Source organism: Ambystoma mexicanum, chromosome 2p, assembly GCF_040938575.1.
Source record: "Ambystoma mexicanum isolate Mex_15411 chromosome 2p, UKY_AmexF1_1, whole genome shotgun sequence".
Classification (NCBI taxonomy): domain Eukaryota; kingdom Metazoa; phylum Chordata; class Amphibia; order Caudata; family Ambystomatidae; genus Ambystoma; species Ambystoma mexicanum.
The window spans coordinates 1,300,860,656-1,300,879,419 of NC_090923.1; the positions used below are offsets into that span (position 1 = coordinate 1,300,860,656).

Here is an 18,764-nt window from a genome sequence, read left to right on the forward strand (position 1 = left end):
AAAATTTGGATCCCACTAATAAAGATAACTACAGGCCAATAACCAATGTTTCCTTCATTCTGAGGATATTGGATAAACTAGCCTATATGCAATTGCAGGCTCATGTCGAAGAACACAACATCCTTGGCACTTGATAGTCAGGCTACAGGGATCGTCACGGGACCGAGACGGCCATGCTCGACTAAAGTCCACTCTTGCCGGCATAGCGGACAAAAATCAAGCCGCGTTGCTGATGCTACTTGACCTCTCCGCAGCCTTCGATCTGGTTGATCACAGTTTACTAGTGACAATGCTCGGAGAGGTCGCAAATTGCGCCATACTAGCATCAAGATGGATAGCCTCCTTCTTGGGCCCTCGAATGGTAAGGGTATGCGTGGGAAGCAATCAATCCACTCCCATCTCTCAAACTTGTGGAGTCCCACAATGTTCTTGTCTGTCGCCACTGCTTTTTAATTTGTATATTTGTCCCCTCCTTGATCTTATTAGTAAACTTAGAGTTCAATATACAAACTACGCAAACGACACTCAGGTCGTCATACAACTAAGTGGCTTGTATAAGAACGATGTTGAAACTATCAACAGCATCTACAAAGCCATACAGGATTGGATGGCCTGCAACTCCCTAGCTTTGAACAACAAAAGCTTATGATAGTGTCCTCTAAGAACACCCGGAACAAACTTGATTCTGACTATGCCAACTTCCCTATTGCAGACAATACCATCACTGTCCAAAGGAAAGTTAAGACCTTGGGAGTTGTTCTGGATGAGGCGCTATCTATGAAGTCTCATGTCTCCAGCATCAGGTCTAGTTGTGGATTGATTAACAAACGAATCAGCTATATTCGCCCTTTCATTACAGCGGAAAACTGTGCTCTCCTGCCTACAGTATTGATAAACTCCAGACTTGACTATTGTAACAGTCTTTTGTCTGGCACTACTGTTGCCAATATTCACTCTCTACATGTGGCTCAGAACAACGCTGTGCGCACAATCTTCAATCAATCCCATCACATTCATATATCCACCTTCAGGAAGAAGCTACACTGGCTTCCTGTAAAACATCGCATAACACACAAACTGCTAACGACAACACACAAGTGCTTGTCCCTCAGCAATCCCACCTATCTGTCTGAACGTATTAGCATCAGGTCCAATGGAAGAAACCTTCCATTGCTACTCTCCTTGATCACCCCAGATTTAAGACAGCTAAATTTGGGGGCACCACCCTTGACGTCCAGGGCCCCCTGCTCTGGAATGCCCTACCATCTGGGATGCGACAGATCCAAAACTATTCCGTGTTTAAGCAAGCCATAAAGACTCAACTTTTCAATCTGGAGTAACCCTCCACGGCCTCACTCTCTTTCTACTGTTGTGTGTCTTGTCTTTGTTTTTTGTGCGCCCTGAGGCCTACGGGAATGCAGCGCGTAATGAGAATTAAAATAAATAAATTACCTTTTCTGCAGATATATGCTTGATACATGAGTGGAGCAAGAATTTCAGTTGTTTGATTTATTTATCCACATTTATAGATGGTACTGTTCTCAATGCACACATACATTTTTTTGTTTTTTAAGTAACAGTGCATTCAGTGAAGTGTACAAGGTAAGTGGCAGGTATCCTGTTGAAATGCATGCAATGCACGTACTTGGTTTGCTTTGGTAAAATACATTCAGTTGTCCTTTTCTGTGTGCATTTTACTAATTTTATAGGAGACCTGTTAGTGGGGGAAGAGGTTGTAAAAATGACAGAAAGAAAAAAGAGAGTAACGGTTTGAACATTACAATGGGTGATATGGGTAAATGAAAACTTTGAAAGCACATAGCACTGTAAGTGGCACTTGATGATAGGTGATGGGACAAATGACAGTATGCTTTTTGAGTAGGATATGGAGGATAAGTGGCAGGTACCCTGTTCAGAGGCACTTATAACAGAGTTGCAAATATACTGTACAAAAAATATTCATACCTGCAGTGTGTTGATGGATGGAGATGTGGATGATTCTGGAAGCAGAAATCTTGGACAGTTTTGCAGTCCTTTTTGATGGAGGTGCATTTCAATCACAGGAGACTGTGTATTCTGAGTGTTTAACAGTAAATCTGGAGTGTTGAACAGAGATGATAGAGTAAGATATATAGGTCTTGGATGTGATTGGTGGATGCGTGTGTGACTGCTTAACAGTACTCAATGAGGGAGTGCTGCAAAGAGTGAAGTGGAAAGAGGACTGCCCCTTCCTTACGGGATCCGCGGACACCGGGGTAGTGTGAGGATCGCACATGCCACATCCTACCCTTCTCAGCATGCCTGGCATGGAAATGGGACTGTGGGGATTATCCAATCAGGTGTTCAGGGTGTGCTTAACAGGAAGGGGCGGTAATACTTGTTTTCATTGCTCTGTGTAGTGAGGATGGCAGAGATGGAGAGAGTCAGAGTGTTGATCGTGGGCAATTCCTTTGTGGATGATCTGCCGAGGTATGCCCAGGGATGAGGCATTGCTGGCAATTTTGATTTTGAATGAGTGGAGGCTTTGTGGCGCAGTGTGCCTGTGTGCAGTTTGCAAGCTGTGGTTGCAGTTTGCAGAGATGTGGCCACTGTCAGTGCTGTTGATGTTGTAGTGTTGCATTATGGAGCCCTGCATTTGGGTTACATCAGTGCTGGAACTTTGCTCCGTGGACTGAAGGACTTGGTGAAAGCAGTGATGTAGATTTTTCCCACTGCAAAGGTGGTTTTCTCATGCATACCACCTAGAAGAGTATGGAACAATCCCGATGTACTTTGTCCACAGCAAGACAATTGTGATGTCATCTTTGATGTCATGTGTGTTAGTCTTAGCAGTGCATGGTGGTGACGCGAGTTATGGTTGCTTAGCTTACCATAACCAGCGAATTTCTGTTTTTTTCTGGTTTTACTTGCAACCATAATATGGATAGATTGTTATTAGTCCAAGTAACTATAACTCCCCTTTAACAACGTTTTTTGCACTGAATTTGATAGGTTTTTATTACGGCAACTGAACCATTACGTCTCTTTAACAAAGTTGTTTCACTGAAAAATAAATTTAAAAAAATACATATCAATGAAATAAGGTTGTTTTAGCTGATTGAGTATTTGAAAATGTGAATTTTTTAATTTTATGTAATTGGTATTGCAGCTGAATGTCTTATTGATGTCTATTTATATCTACAACAATGAATTTCGATATGCAGGTAGTATGGTTTGTGTATATTAATAGTGTCTTTGGTAGGTATTTCTATGATTGAATGATTATATTTGGGATTAAGTCAATAAATATCTAATAAAAGTAAAAAAGTATGCACGTAAAAGTTTGTTACCTCTGCACCATCCCACTGGGGCATATATTTGTGTTTTTGCATATTCATTGATGTTATTATAACAGAATAATTAATGTTATTGTAATACTTTGTTCAAGTAAATCTGACCTCTCCCTTCTACCTACTCCACTTTCTATTAATTCAGTAACACCATTTAGGTGGGCAGTTTAGTATTCCATTCATTTTCACACATGAGAAAGAAAGAGAACGGTTGTGTGACTGATTAAAGACTGTATCTAATGACCAACTGTCCTTCTATCACTCTTGCCTGACAAGTTATTTTGAACTGTGTGGTCGGTGACCATAGACTGATGACATTAAATGTAAAAGAATGTGGATACTATTTCTACTTTATGCTTGCTGGAAAATACATTGCATAGGATTTCATCTCTCCTACATCTAATGTGTTTTTCTGCAACACCACCACATTGCAGTTAAGGGGGTTCCCAGCCCTCTTCATTGCTCGCATGTTGTAATTGCCTAGTCTTCTTCAATCCTACCTACCAGTCGAGCACATATTCAACTTCTCGTTTACCCGATTGAAATCCTACTGTTCATTTACTTCCCCTAGTCCATGTTCCGGCACATTTCTAATTCCTCCTCTGAGCACAAGGCTGATTCCCCTACCCAAACCATCTTTTCATAGAAAAACAATTCAATGTACAAGAAATGAGCTAGAAGAAATGTGATGGAAAGTAAAAGTAAACACATATTAAATAATTTCTTTCAACAGTAAAGAAATGTTTGCAAAAATGGAAATCATTGGCCAATTCAATTTGGGGTTTATAATAACCAAGCTGAACTCTGACATCTTCATAATTGACCAGCACGCCACAGACGAGAAATATAATTTTGAAATGTTACAACAAAAGACGGTTCTCCAAGGGCAGAGACTGATAGCGTAAGTAATATTGATACTTCAATTTGATTTTCAAGTGATCAAGGATGACAGAGTTTTAAGAAGGATGAATTCGAAAATGGGGGATTTGGTTTTCAAATGTTAGTTGCGCCTGCTATTTGATTTCCTTCTGCGTCTTAATTTGTTTATGTTTTGCTATAATACCATTCAAATTAGAAGAATTCTAGATATATGTAAATAATGCATGTGATTATACTAGTTTGTCAATATTTCTTTTTACAATTTGATTAAACATAACTGTTTTTATGAGCAAACTGGGCAATACAATGCAGAAACTGTTGTGTACTGCTGTGATGTCACAGCAGTGTTCAACTATAAACTTGCAGCATCCCCACCCACATCTGATATTGATGCAGGAATAGAGCCATGAATTCCTATGGATTAAATGCCTGTTTTTTACAGCTGAAGAAAGCGGGCAGAATCCGTAGGAATTCATTGTAATGATGACTGCCTTGTTGGTACGTAATGACCTCTTTTACTGATCATTGCTGTGTACATTGCAGTGATCCAGGAGAATGTTCTTGCTAGGCGATAAAAGGCCTGGTAACTCGAACCAAACCGTACTCCCATGCCTTGTGCAACCTTGGTTGCAAAATGTCCAAAATGGAGTGGACGTGACCTGCTCCGCTGGTTTGACCTGCTAATTTTAAATGAGAGTTGGGGCACCAAGTATAGTTTTTCATAAATTGCTGTTCAGTCGCTCACTTTACTACTTAGACAGCAGAATTCTCAGGTTTATTGAAAATTATAATGATATGCTTTGCAGGCCACAGTCTCTGAATTTAACTGCTGTGAATGAATCCGTCTTGGCTGAAAATATTGAGATATTCAGGAAGAACGGATTTGATTTCCTTTTAGACGATGATGGTAAGTTATCATTAGAGATCATTATCATTACCTTGAAAAATTCTCTGTCCTCTTTTGTTAATACTTGTTCTCCTTCATTGTACACCTGCCTCCCATTCAGATAGTTTTTGCTACTTTAAAACTCTCCAAACTGACGACTAAATGCTGTGATGCCAATTAGAATATATTTCGGATGTTTTGGTTAAAACTGCATGAAAAGAAAACCTTTATGTTTAAAAAATATCAAGATTCAGAGTTCTTGTCTCATAAATGCGCAAACACACAATGGAGCTCAATTTAATGAAATTAGTAATTTGGCGGCAGAGAGCATTATCGTGTTGACATACTTTCCGCTACCACATTTTCATCATTTGCAAGACGGAGTGTAAAAGTGCAGGGCAAAAGGCTGCGTACACATGTGTACGCGGCCTTTGCCATGTACTTGTGTACTCTACCGTACAAAGTGAGTAAACGCTGCCTGGCAGGCTCGCATGACAAGCAGCGCTCACAATTACAATTAAACCCTACCCAGCATGCAAGCATATCGGGCAAGGTTTAATTGTAATTGTAAACGCCAACATTTACAATGGATCCTTACGGGTCCACCAGCATTTGCGCTGGCATGAAAATCCATGCCGGCTCAAATGCTGGAGCATTTGTTTGATAAAGAGGAAGAAAGGTGGCTGAAATGCAAGTTGACTTCCGTCCCTTCTCTCTTCCATACAAATCAATGAAAATGTGGGGTGACTTTTTTAAAACAAAATATATTTATTGGCCATTTGTAAGCTGCTTTATACAACAAAATAGTGTTTCAAAGCGCCACAAGGCTAAATAGGAAGGGAACAGGTGAAATAACAGTTGCATGAAACAAAAAGCAATGATCTAGTCTTGTGGCATATGGTCGTGCAAGTGCATTGATGAGAAGTGCAGGGGAAGGTGATGAAAAGGGGGAGCAGAGGAGTGGACAAGTGCTGGAGGAGGGCCCAAGTGTTAAGGGGTGCCAGGAGGAGCCCCTCAGGCTAAGTGCTTTTATGCCTTCCATTCACGTTACACCCCCATACAAAATGAGCTACAATCTCTATAATGTTGTGACTGTGCCATTTTTTTTTATTTAATCTTTTAATTGCAAAATATCGCAACAAACATGCATTAGAAACAACCACAGGGAGCCAAGCTCCAATAAGGAACCCCAACCGTCCCCTAACCCCTTCCTCCCCCCCACATCCCACATGCCTGTATGCGATTAGCATAAGATTGGAGAACCTGTAGGCAATACTAGTAGGGTGCAGGAGAGGGGGCAAAAGAGAGAGAGTGTAAACGAAATGAGAGATGGTTCATGAAGAGAATAGAAGGAGACACTAACAAAAAATACAATCGGAATAAAACACAATCAGAATAATACAAAATTAAATTAACCTGCCTATCATGCAGAGCATGAAATTACATTACACGCCAACAACATTTTAGGGCGCACAGCACGGCACTCTTTGGGATTTAAACAAATTAGTCAGGTAAGTTCCATACTTACCGCCTTCACTGGGCCCGCGTACCTCCGAATCAACTTCGTTCAGCGAAGCATATTTTAGACAAAAGTGTCTACCATTGCTGATATGTCAGTGGGTCTGGCTTTTTCCCAGTTCAGCAAAATGGCTTTGCAAGTGGTAAATAGAACAATGTGTAGTCGTCTGCAGGTCAATGCATCGTTATGCCAGTGTTCGAGACTCTGTCCGGAGAGCATTGCCAGTGTTTTTTTTTCTGATTTAGGAAGGTGTTTTCCTGTTGAAATTCTCAAGTTGTTTGTTTGATCCCAGTCTGACTTTGTCCAATCTTGTCCGACGATTGCTTTATATGTTAAAATAGGTTACCAGTTGTATGCATATTTCTAGTTTTAAACATTTAAAAAAATGCTGCAAATCTTGAATCATTTAGAGAGAAAAAGTTGAAAACACAAGAATTGATCATTTCTTTTTTGCTTTTCTAGCCCCCGTCACAGAAAGAGTCAAGTTAATTTCGTTGCCCATCAGCAAAAACTGGACGTTTGGCCCAAAGGATATAGAAGAACTTATCTTCATGTTGAGTGATTGCCCTGGAGTCATGTGTAGGCCATCAAGGGTTCGAGAAATGTTTGCCTCAAGAGCTTGTAGGCAATCTGTAAGTGAAACTTAAAATGTTGATCCATTAGCAGATAAGCAAAATATGTTTGTAGCAGATCTTTCTTAAGTTGCAGACCTTTTGGGGGGTTTCATCGCTATCTAGTGCCATGGCTTTTCATACTCATTTTCTGATGATAGCCTGATCCTGTGAATTCATTAGTTCCAAACCTATTTCTAAGAAATCTATGTGCCGCTGCAAAACTCCGAAATTCCTTAGTAAAACAATTGACTTTCAGAACAGGAGCTGCACAGAGGGTTTCTTTAAATCTTTCCAAAACTTTCTGGTAGTTCTTGATCTAAATCAAAACCCTGGTCTGATCCTCCGTCAACTGGGAGAGTGGTTTTGCAATGGTATGCTTCTCTGCACAATGACTCTATAGGACCCAGTGGTTCCTGAAAATAATCTAACCTCTGTTTGAGCCTTTAGTACATTGTAGGCCAAGATGGCTTAGTCCTTCAACTGGGGGGATTGGATCTTTTCTCTGCCTGCTTAATGGCCAAGGTTAGACTTCCAATGTCCAACAAGGCATTTAATGGTCCGGGTGATCAGGTTGGCTCTTCTGAGCACTTAACATACATCTTTCCATGAGCCAAGGCTGTTCTTCCTAAGTAGCACTAGAAATGTTAATGTTGTCTAGCTGTACCATGCAATATTATCCAAAAGTGTGAGATTGCCTCAATTGAGGACAGACAAGACCAAACAACAAGTTCTCTCGGATGGTGACAACATTCAGGATAGTTTTCAACCAGGTTTTGTCTTTGTGCCGTATCAGCCCAGAAATACCCTTTTTTATATCATGATGTCCTGCACACAGGGAGAGCCCAGCACTGAAATGCCAGGCAATACAAGAGGACCAACATAAACCCTAGACATGTGTTTCCGCCATGCTGGGCATAATCAGTGAGGTGTGCCTAGACAAATACTGCATCTTTTCCTCCCCAACTTTAAGTAGGCTAGGAATAGGTTCATATGTTTGCTCTTGCCAAGAGGAATAGCAGCACCAAATCAACAATGTCACAAAGGGTCATTTTGCAATGAGCGCAATCCAAAATGAAAGCGTAAAAGCACAATGCTTTTACGCTTTCATTTTGCGCTCCAGCTCTCGCCCATCCAAGGCTTTTGGAGGGGCACAAGCAGAGTTTGCATCTCTTCTTTGCTTTCATACTCAGTCTTGGAAGAGCACATGGGTTTACACCTGCATGAGGGTTTCATGCAGGCGTTAAAGCAATTAATTTATATGTAATCTGTGTCACCTTTGCACCTGCTAATGTGCAGGCGGATTCCATAGGAATCCATTCGTAAACACTGCCTGCAAAGTGTAATTTGACAATAACATTCCGCCTTGCAGATGTTCAGAATTGCAAGCAGGGGACTCAACGGCATGTAAGTGGATACTTTGGTGATCTCCGGCATGCAACTAACACTTATTAGAAAATGGCCCCGTTAGTACGGTTTTGTCCAATTACAATGGAGAAGATTGTTGTTGTTGTGTAAATGATTTTCAAGTCAATCAGGTCATTGAGCTCACTAATATTTTTAGCATATTGTATAGGTTGGCCCTCCTGTCTCCAATAGTAATTAGCAACAGTGTGGTAATCCAGTCCTCTAACGTGAGGGTTTACTCTTACTATTCAGGTGCATTCCTTTCTACATCATCCTTGATGATTCCTTCCTACAAATGACAAGGGGGAATTTTGTTGTCTGCAAAACTCAGAAATCACATTTACCTTGTATTTGTATTTCTGTTTTATAACACACAGACGTTCATCAAAAGACATCTTCGAGCAATAGAATGGGAAAACAGGCTGAGTTGACTAAATTAACATGTTCAGTTGGGAACTGAGTCGCACATTTCTTCCTTAACACCACACAATTTGATTCTTGTTTTCAGAGCAATAGTTAACAAGTTAAATATTCCATAACCTTTCTTTGCATTATTTAAGTAGCACTAAGGAAGCACTGTGTTGAGAGCTAACTTGTCTAGACCGAGGATAGCTCTGAAATCTGTTAATGTGGTGGGACTTGAGTTAAAGGTGGAATTTTGTACAAGACATTATGACTTGAGTCAAAGTGGCTATGCACATAAAGCCATTGCAAAAAGGCCAAGGAGAAGGAAGCATGTTCAAACAGAAGTAATCTGATACAAGCGCATTGAACCTTTTGCTCCTAGACAAAGATACGTTCTGTTTCTGAGCTTCCAAACTGGAAGATACAAAGGCATTATACTTTGATGAGTATTCTCAAGGTTCAACATTTTGATTTAAACAAAAAAAACACAAACCTTAATTAAACCTACTCTACCAGGGGATTCCCTGTCTAGACAAGGATCTAAGGGAAAGCCTCCTAGCTTTTGCAATACTAACCCTCACACTAAACAACATAAACAATTAAACAAAAAGACAACATAAATGAAAAGTTAACATACAGTGTCTTTGATGACTTCTACTTGTTCTGGACAGATTTAGCTCTCACAGAAATGTCCCAAGTTAATTCTTCCAAGGAAAAGAAAAGTCTTAAAGTTCCAAAGAAACCAAATGTTCACACAAATATGGTAGCAGTTCTTCGCTGGATGAAAATATTCCCCTTTCCAAGTTCCAAAAAAAGAAACAACAGTACCAATGGTGTTCCAGGATAGCCTCTCTCCAAAGTTGAAGACAAAAGTACCACTTCTGCTTAACAACTCTTCTGTTTGCAACTTCAGCGGTGTCTGCTACATATGGTTTTGTCAGGATGCTTCTGCTTGAAAATTGCTCTCTCTCCAGCAACTCCCTTTTTGATGCAACTGTGAGAGCAGGCTCCCTTACCCACAGTTGACTTTTGGCTTCTGCTACATTCAGTAACTACAGCACTGACAATTGTATTTACAACCACAGTTCTGCTGCTACTGCAATTTATAAGGTTATGCAACTTCCACAAGACTTCTTCGACCTCTACAGGTTAGCAAGGCACTCTTCTCTCTAAATGGTGGTAAGAGAGGGCAGCATCGTTGCCTTTCCTTCTGCCTTGTAGCTACCAACCATAATTATACTGCTACAACTTTAAAATATTTAGGCAACTTCAACAACTCTTCTTCGACCTCTACAGGTTGGCAAGGCACACTTCTCTCTTGTGTCACAAGAAAGGGCAACCTCTTTCCCTTTCCTTCCACCTTGTAGTTAATAACTTCAGTTTTGTTGAACGAGTACCCAGCTCCCTTCCCCAGCTTTAAGGACACTATGTGTTCAGTGGCTATCCCAAGGCTATAGTGACAGTCTTCACAGCTTTGGATAACCTTTATCACCCCTAATGTTGGAAGTCTCTGAGGTAACACAGCTTCAACAACTCTTAATCGATATTGTTTAGTTCTTAGATGAGCTAGATTTGCTGTAATAGGGTTTGGGCTATTGGCTTTGGCTGTACATGTTCTCGGCTTATCTTCTACTGCTTTTATAACTTCTGCTTTACTGTTCATGATGTTACAAGTTATCAATTTTCCAACAAAAACTAAATTAGGCCCATGCAATTTTGTTTTACCTTTGAACTGCCACATCAAAATTGCACGTTCCCACCTTTCGGTCAGCGGCTTAGCCTCCAAGGTATTCGGGATACAATGTTCCATGCACGACTCCTTAATATGTTAAAACTGGGTTGTAACACTTCAGGAGAGTTAAGAGTTTTTAGCTTAACCGGCAATGTTCTCAGTATTAACAAGAGGCACGTGACCACTCAGCATTGTGTTGCGCTTAACAATGGGAAAAGAAAAAGGCTTTTACAAAACACAGGCGTTTCAGCTTTGATATTTCATTGCGTGCTACATTTCCTGTGTTAATAGGACTTCCCACTTCTATTAAAAAGTTTTTCTCACTTCAATCTGCACGCAAATGTTAAGAAAGCTGGTTACTGTTACCAGCAAGGTATTTAAGTTGGTTTGGAGTATAATCACTGGAACTGCAGGCTGTTTCTGCTTCCCGGCTTGGTTTCTTCAACTACTGCTACTGCAGTCACTCTTGGGACCCACACCCCTTTGGTGCACGGGTGTCTCTGATGCGGCCTCATCAAAGGAGAGACTTCAACTCTCCAGTTTCCCTCAGCTTGCTTCTGCGCACAGGCCTTGGGTGGATGCACAACTACAGCACTGCAGCCAAAGCAATTAGGCACACCTGGAAAGACTTCCTGTGTTCTCCAATCTTTTCTAGTGCTGCCACAGCCAAACAGGATTTGTGACCAGAGGATCATCTGAGTCTGCAGGTGAAATCTGTCCTTCCTTTACTCCGGCGTCCCTTCTGTGGTCACATTTCCTTGCAAACTACCAGCTTTGTTCTCTGCTCCTTCTACTTCTCCCGACCTTTCGGCTCCCACTCCAACTTCTTTCTACTGTTCCTCCCTGCAGCAGCCTTTTATGTCCCTCGGGTGGGTTAATTGGTTTCAGGTACGGGCTCTTAGAACTAATTGCCTGACCCTGCCAAGAGCTGTTAAGCTTGCCTGTATGCATCTTTAGGCCTCTTCTTCTTCTTCACAGTCCCTGAGGGATTCTGGGACATGTAGTCCTTGGCTACATCTTCAGAATGAAAAAAAGCCAGTTAAAGGGTGGGGTTACAGAGAAAGTTAAAAAGGGGCTCTTCCGGTCTGACCCTATCCCACATTTGATCCTCCCACAATGCACCACCCCCAAGGGTCGGGATCAGCGATCACCTGCCTTCCCCTGGCCACATGAGAAGGGTCAAAGACCAGATTCCTGGTGGGAATCCCGTCAGATTAGCCACAATTCACAGACATTGTTTCATGTAAAAAGGAAAGCACAGGTACTAGGTGTCTTAGCTTTTCGGAAGAAAGAAACAGGATTTTGAAATCTGTCACCTGCAGAATTTATGAAATATTAGCATCCATACTAATCCACGATATCTGCACAGGTGGAGCTGGTAAGGGGCAGAGACTGGAACACACTGGAGATCAAGTGACTAATGGAGCCAGTGATTACAACACTTCCGTTTTCTCAGGTTTGATCTTTAGTGCATGGGAGTAGCCCTAAGACTGGTGCCAGTCTTATCAGCCAGTGTAGCGCACACATTCTTCCAGTACCCATCAAGCTTTAGACAACTGCACACCATGTGATAATAACCAGCATTGTCTTCCCTACACCTACGGCAGCTGCCCGTATTTGCTTGAGAAAAAAAGTTTGTTCAACCGCTGTATAATACCACTTTGAGTTGCATTAAACGTAATCGGGAGTTTCAAGAGACCTCATTGGTTTGTGCGCACATATCACCCCAGATCTCGTCTGTAATTTCTAGGTTCTTGTCTCGTGCCCATTTGGACTTGAATACAGCTTTGGGCCAGGCTATATAAACGAGAGACGATGCCCCAGGTGCCATATGCATCCATAATATAACCAAGTGTAGAGTCATTAGCAGGCTCAACAGGGAATTCCGCTCACAGAACCTTAAATACCCTGTGTAAACCGAAGACTTATATTGCGTGAGCCCATGGATAACATCAGCTGTAATACATTTCCCCTTGAGATACATGTTTCCCAACAAGCGAAATCCCTTGTGCAACCACCACTGCTGCTTAGTAACAGCACCAACCCTGGGACAGAATGGTATACAGTTCAATAAGGGGAAGCCGCTATGATAAGGGTGAGCTACATCCAGAAGTTTCCAAATCTTACGCCAGGCCAGGACTGTCATGCTCATGAGGTCAAATGGACCAGGGTCTGCAAACACCGGAGGCAGTACCAGAGATCTAATGTCTTGTTCACCCGCTGAGTACCTTTCAAACTTTACATGTGGAATAGGTGCATTTTGCGCAAACCAGAAACCTGCAAACTGCCCCTGCGCCACCATCCAGTACAACTTTGTTGGGGGTGGCAAACCCCCCCCCCCCCAATTTGCGTAGGGTATAGTCGGAGTAGCACACTTGAGGAGCACAGCCCCCGAGTGCCACACAAAGGTGTTGATACTCTCTTCCAGCTCCTTAAAAAATTGCGTTCCAGGCCATAAAGGTATATGTTGAAAACAATAAAGAAGTTTCGGGAGGATATCATTTTGAGCACAGCTGTTTTGCCCGCAATGGTCAGTGGCAGTAACACTCAAGTCGGAAGCTTAAGCGTGAGGTGTGACATATAGTCGGCATAATTGCAGGCAAGTAAGGTAGTATGTCTGGTTGCAATCCCTAAATATCCCACCTCTGACGGAGACCATGATAAGCCAATCAAGTCATGTGGTTTGGACAAAGCATCTGTTAAGGGAAAGATTTCTGACTTGCAGTTTAAACAGAGGCCGGATAGTTCCCCAAAATCAAGGATGTCTCGCATGATCGGGCCAAGTGGATCTGCAGATCCCTTTCATAAAGTCTCTGTGTAAAGGATTATGATTTTGGGCTCGCCAGCCATCCGGATGCTCCTATTCTTATATTTCTGCCTAATGAAATCTGCCAACGGTTCTATAGTTATGGTGAATAGTAAGGGTGATGGGGAACAGCCCTGGCATGTACCCCTGGCTATGTCAAATGGGGCAAAAAGGATCCTGTCAGAACTAACTTTTGCAATCGGCACGGTATACAAGTAGTCGTACACATGACGCGGAAACGGGCTGAATTTACATTTTCCAAAACAGCATACATAAATCGACCGAATCAAAGGCCTTTTGTATATCAAGCGTGGCCGCCATTGCCTGGGCTTCCGGATCTACCCAAGTATGTAGTTTAGGTGGGCTTTGGAGCCGGTACATGCCTGGCAGTGCTCCCAGCAATGTTGTTGCAGTGTCCGAGTGTCTGGCGTTTTACAGTGTTATTCATTATTAAAGCCAATCTTTCAGTCTGTATTAAACAATAAATACAGCCTGTGACGAATCATTGGATGTCGTCCCTTCTTCCCTAGGGGGAGCCCCTTCCCATGAGGCCAGGGAGGTGAGGCAGCTATGTGATAGTCCCCCTGGGGGTGGTACTCAGTAAGTGGATGTCATGGGGAGAGATCCCCCCCCCATGTGACCAAGGATGACTGTCCGGGAAGAGCGCGGTATGCCCAAGACATATCCCAACCTCCCACACCCTCCTACCCTATATAGGGCCCCATAATCGCACCTAGAAACACTTGTGTACAGGCGCGCTATAAATGACTTAAGTCATAATCCAACACACTTCCATCTACTTGTGTAGGGTAGATGTGTTGGCCCCCCTAGAAAGTACTGAGATGAGAAAGAGTAGGGACTACCTATGTCTTGTGTGGAGACTGGAACGAAGAAGAGTACAAATGACCCAGTGGAGAACATCAATACTGAAACACAGAGTAATAAAGAGTACCCCACAGAACCAAGAGCAACATTCTAGTCAATGCAGTGTAAGGAAAGACATGGCATCAACAGTAAGACAGACACAAGTGACCACAGTTCAAGGGTGTTTATTGAACTTCAAATAAGGGTAAGAAAAACACCTATTTAAACCTAAATCTACAGATGGGAGCAAGCTACAACCATCAAATAATAATAACACAGTCCTAAAGGTGTCTTGTCAAAATTAAAGGGCCTGTACTAAAAAAGAAAAAAAACGATTGCCCATCGTATATAACAAGTTCTTTTCGCCTTTCAGATTTCCTAAAGTATTCACACCGGGTGATTCAATATCCCCCCCGGATTCCCCTCAACCGGGCTAAGATTCCTTTAGCATACAGTTCCGCATAGGCTTTCCTCGTCCGGGCTCGAGCCTGTGTTTCACCTTTTTATTTTTTACACAATGTAGGTAGGTTCTTCCTTTTGGGTGACTCACGGTTCACCCCAGATCCCCCTCTGCCGGTCTCAGAACCCTTCTACACCATTAGTCTCCCTCAGCCAGGCTCGGACCAATGTATACAACATGTATCGAAGACTTTCAAATTTTCACAGGGTTTGGCTTGACCCGTTGCAGGACCTCTTCAATTTCACAGTTCAATTTCTTTAACGTTTGAACCCTTTCGAAATGGATAACTGACAGAGACCTTCGAATGAGCACGCACGTGATGCCGGACCACTGTGGCTACGGTATTGTATTTTAGCTTCAAAGTTCATTCACCAATCTGCTGTCTTAATAATCTTCTTCATACAATTTTGCCGCTTGCAACCTTGATTTCCACACAGCCTGATTTGGTATCAGTCTCCCCAACTCACTGGCTTGTGCTGCTTTGTTGTAGGACCCAAGGCACGGCAGCAACCGCTTCTTTTCCCCTTGACTATCGGCACGGAAGAGCCCTGGGTACCTCCGACACACAATGCGGGATTCTTTAGCTTTCTACTTTTGAAGGCTCAGGAAAGATGCGGTTTGTCGGTGAAAAGGTCAAGGGTATTTCCCTCCTTGCAATCCTCTTCGGTCTTGTCATTTTGAACCTCATATTAAACTGCTGCTTCATTCTGTGCTTTGCCTAGCTCAGCATGTGCTTTCGTGCTCGCCTTTTATCCATGTGGAAAGTGTGATGGGAGTCAGGTGTGTGTAATGATCAGTAATTGCCTGACCATGGTGTTGGGACATGTCGGGTATACGGCTCTGATGTTGGTCCGTTTTCGCTCACGGTGAGCTGTCCGTGAAAAAGTTTTTGTGTCGGGAAAAGGTTCAATTCCTAGCAATCCTACCAGGTAGGATGGGTTAAGGTTTTTTTTTTTCATCAACTGTATTTATTTCTCAGCAGTATGGATTACAAACATTCATATGTCAAGGAATATCAAACAATAATATCTCCAGCATCCTTTCCGCCAACTACCCCCATCTGGGGTGCCGTTTGCTGCTGAAATTTAACTAATACAACTCCCACTCCCCCTCCTGCAAATACCCCCCCCCCCGCCTCAATAACAATTCAACATTTGGGTGGAATATAGCATCTGCTGCCAACTGCCCGGGAGGACCCTTAGGTGCAATCCTTCTCGCCACTCAAATCTCCCCAGCTATAGGATAGAGACATTACGAAGTAGCCTAGGTTTAAAATACATCTGATCCCTGTCGTCCATGAATTCATGTAGCGGTGCCCAGGTGTTAATATATTTCGAGTAGGAGCCATCAGCAATTGCTGTCACTTTCTCCATGGCCATCACCCCCCAAAGTCTCATCCACCATGCGGCCACTACAGGTCCCGGCTTGTTCTTCCATGCCTGCGCTATGGTGATTCTAGCTGCACTCGGCATGTGGGTGATGAGACCAGCCCTGCAACCAGAATTGGCGTAGCTCCCTTCCACTGCATCACCCAGCAAGACAACCACCGGGTCAAACGGCAATTGTTTCTCGGTTATGCCTTTTATGTGATTTAGGACCTCCTTCCAATAAGTCTCTACCACCGGGCACTTCCACCACATATGAATTAGGTCCCCAGGTTGTCCACAACCCCTCCAGCAAAGGATGGAATAGTCCGGGTTGATGGAATGCATTTGTTGTGGTGTCATGTACCAGCGGAGGCAAAGCTTATACGCCCCCTCTTTAATTGAAGTGCATTTAGAACCCTTGGCGATACCATGACTCCCCCGAGATAGGTCCCCCCACATCCGCAGCCCATTTTTGCGTATATGGGAGAATCTCCTCCGGGTCCGCCTCCCCCATCAGCCGATACAATCTTGACACCCCTTTCTCATCCCTTCCCTCTTGTACCGTAAGTTCCAGCCCTGTGGGGGCCCTTGGAGCTCCCTCTCTTACCCTTGTATTGGTAATCCAATGTCTGAGTTGGATGTAGTGGAAGCGTTCCTTCTCTGGAATCTGGAATTTAGCTTTGCAACTTTCAAAAGTTAACGGCATACCCCCCGAGTAAAGATCCCCCAATGTCAGAGCCTGTTCCTTCCCTCCCCAATGCTTCCAAAAGTCTTGCTGTAAACCTGGCGTAAAGTCTGGATTATGGGCTACCGGGCCAAGTGGGCCTCCCCTCACCCTCACCTTATTCCCCCGTAGGGCTTTATCCCAATACCACAGGGTAGCCTTGGAAGCCTCTAGTAGTGTGCCCCCTTTGCCTCTATGCCGACCTGCAAGGAAACCCAAGTATGCTAGGGGTATCCTAGATGCTGCTTTCTCTAGGCTCCACCGATTTTGACTGTCCCTAGGTGACCACTGCAGCATAGGTGCCACCTGTACTGCCCATAAATACCTGCAAAATTTCGGCACCCCCAAACCCTCCAGAGCTTGCGGTCTAAATAGGACTTTCTTGGGAACCCTTGGGTTCTTCCCCCTTCAGATGAAGGACATCACCTCTGCTTCTTAATTGCTGGATTAGGTATACGTATCTGCAGGGCACCGGTCACGTAAAGAAACCTGGGAAGCAGGTTCATCTTGACTGCCGCTATGCGTGCCAGCCCTGACAATTCCTGCAGATCCCATTGCTTAAGATCTTGCGTCAATGAATTCAGAAGGCCCGGGATGTTAGCCCCATATAGCCTATCATAGGTGGGGGTCAAGTGGACACCCAGGTATTTTATAGCTTTCTGTTCCCATTTCAAAGGATATCGGTTCTCCCACTCTGACACCTGTTCACTAACCTCTGTAATGTTAAGCGCCTTAGATTTGGGGTAATTAATATGAAACCCAAGACCTTTGCGAATTTATCCATCAGCTCTATGGTACTAGGGAGGGAATTTGTCGTGTCTTTCACAAATAAAAGGATGTCGTCCGCATAGAGGGCCACCTTCTAAGGTCCGTCTGTCCCAACTTCCACCCCTCCGATACCCTGGTCAGCCCGGATTCACTGCGCTACCGGCTCCATGGCCATGGCAAAAATCAGCGGGGATAACGGGCAGCCCTGCCTCGTGCCCTTGCGGATAAGAATACTATCTGTGAGCTGCCCGTTGATCATCAGTCGTGTTGATGGATTCACAAAGTTTGCCATCACCATGCGTATAAATGCCGGCCCGCACCCAAACCTCTCGAGAGTAAGCCGCAGGTATCCCCAGTGCAGGCTATCAAAAGCCTTGGAGGCATCTAATGCCAACACCGAGACTCTCTGCCCTGTACTTCGCCCCCATTCTATTGTATCTATGGCCCTGCGTATGTTGTCATATGTATGCCGCCCTTTTACAAATCCCGCCTGGCCCGGGTGAATTATTTTTGGGAGAATTCTTGCTAATCTTCGGGCCAGTACAGTGGAGTAGATTTTTGCATCCCCATTGAATGAGATGTGGCGATAACTGGTGCAATCTAAGGGGACCCTATCCAGCTTCAACAGGAGGACCGTGGTGGCTGGGCCCATATCCCCTGAGGTTCGCCCCGAGTCCCTAATAGAATTGAATAAGTTTGTTAAAGGACCTACCAGAATCGGTCTGAAAATGTTGTAGTACACATTGCTTAACCCATCCGGGCCTGGAGATTTATGACCTTTCAATGCCCCATATTGCCTCCCCCACCTCTTCCTCAGATATGGGTTCTTCCAGCATCAATCTGTCCGACTCGCTAAGTTGTGGCAGGGTCACTGATCTAAGAAGGCCACCTGTGCTTCCTTTTCTAGGTTTTTCCCCTTTAGGATGTCAGTAAAATAGGAGTGCATAACCCCTGGGGTTAAGGTTTTACAGGGAAGGGGATACTGGGTCTCTCGTCCGGTGTCCCAC

At 43.5% G+C, this 18,764-nt stretch overlaps 1 protein-coding gene across 2 annotated transcripts in view; it reads left to right on the plus strand.

The window, feature by feature from the left end:
- PMS2 (PMS1 homolog 2, mismatch repair system component) overlaps positions 1 to 18,764 on the plus strand; it is a 504,643-nt gene that overhangs the window by 441,016 nt on the left and 44,863 nt on the right. For both annotated transcript variants that reach the window (XM_069645634.1, XM_069645635.1), the window contains exons 12-14: positions 4,063 to 4,230; positions 5,015 to 5,115; positions 7,076 to 7,245. In XM_069645634.1, the coding sequence (XP_069501735.1) occupies positions 4,063 to 4,230; positions 5,015 to 5,115; positions 7,076 to 7,245 (439 nt within the window). The remainder of the gene's footprint in view (positions 1 to 4,062; positions 4,231 to 5,014; positions 5,116 to 7,075; positions 7,246 to 18,764) is intronic.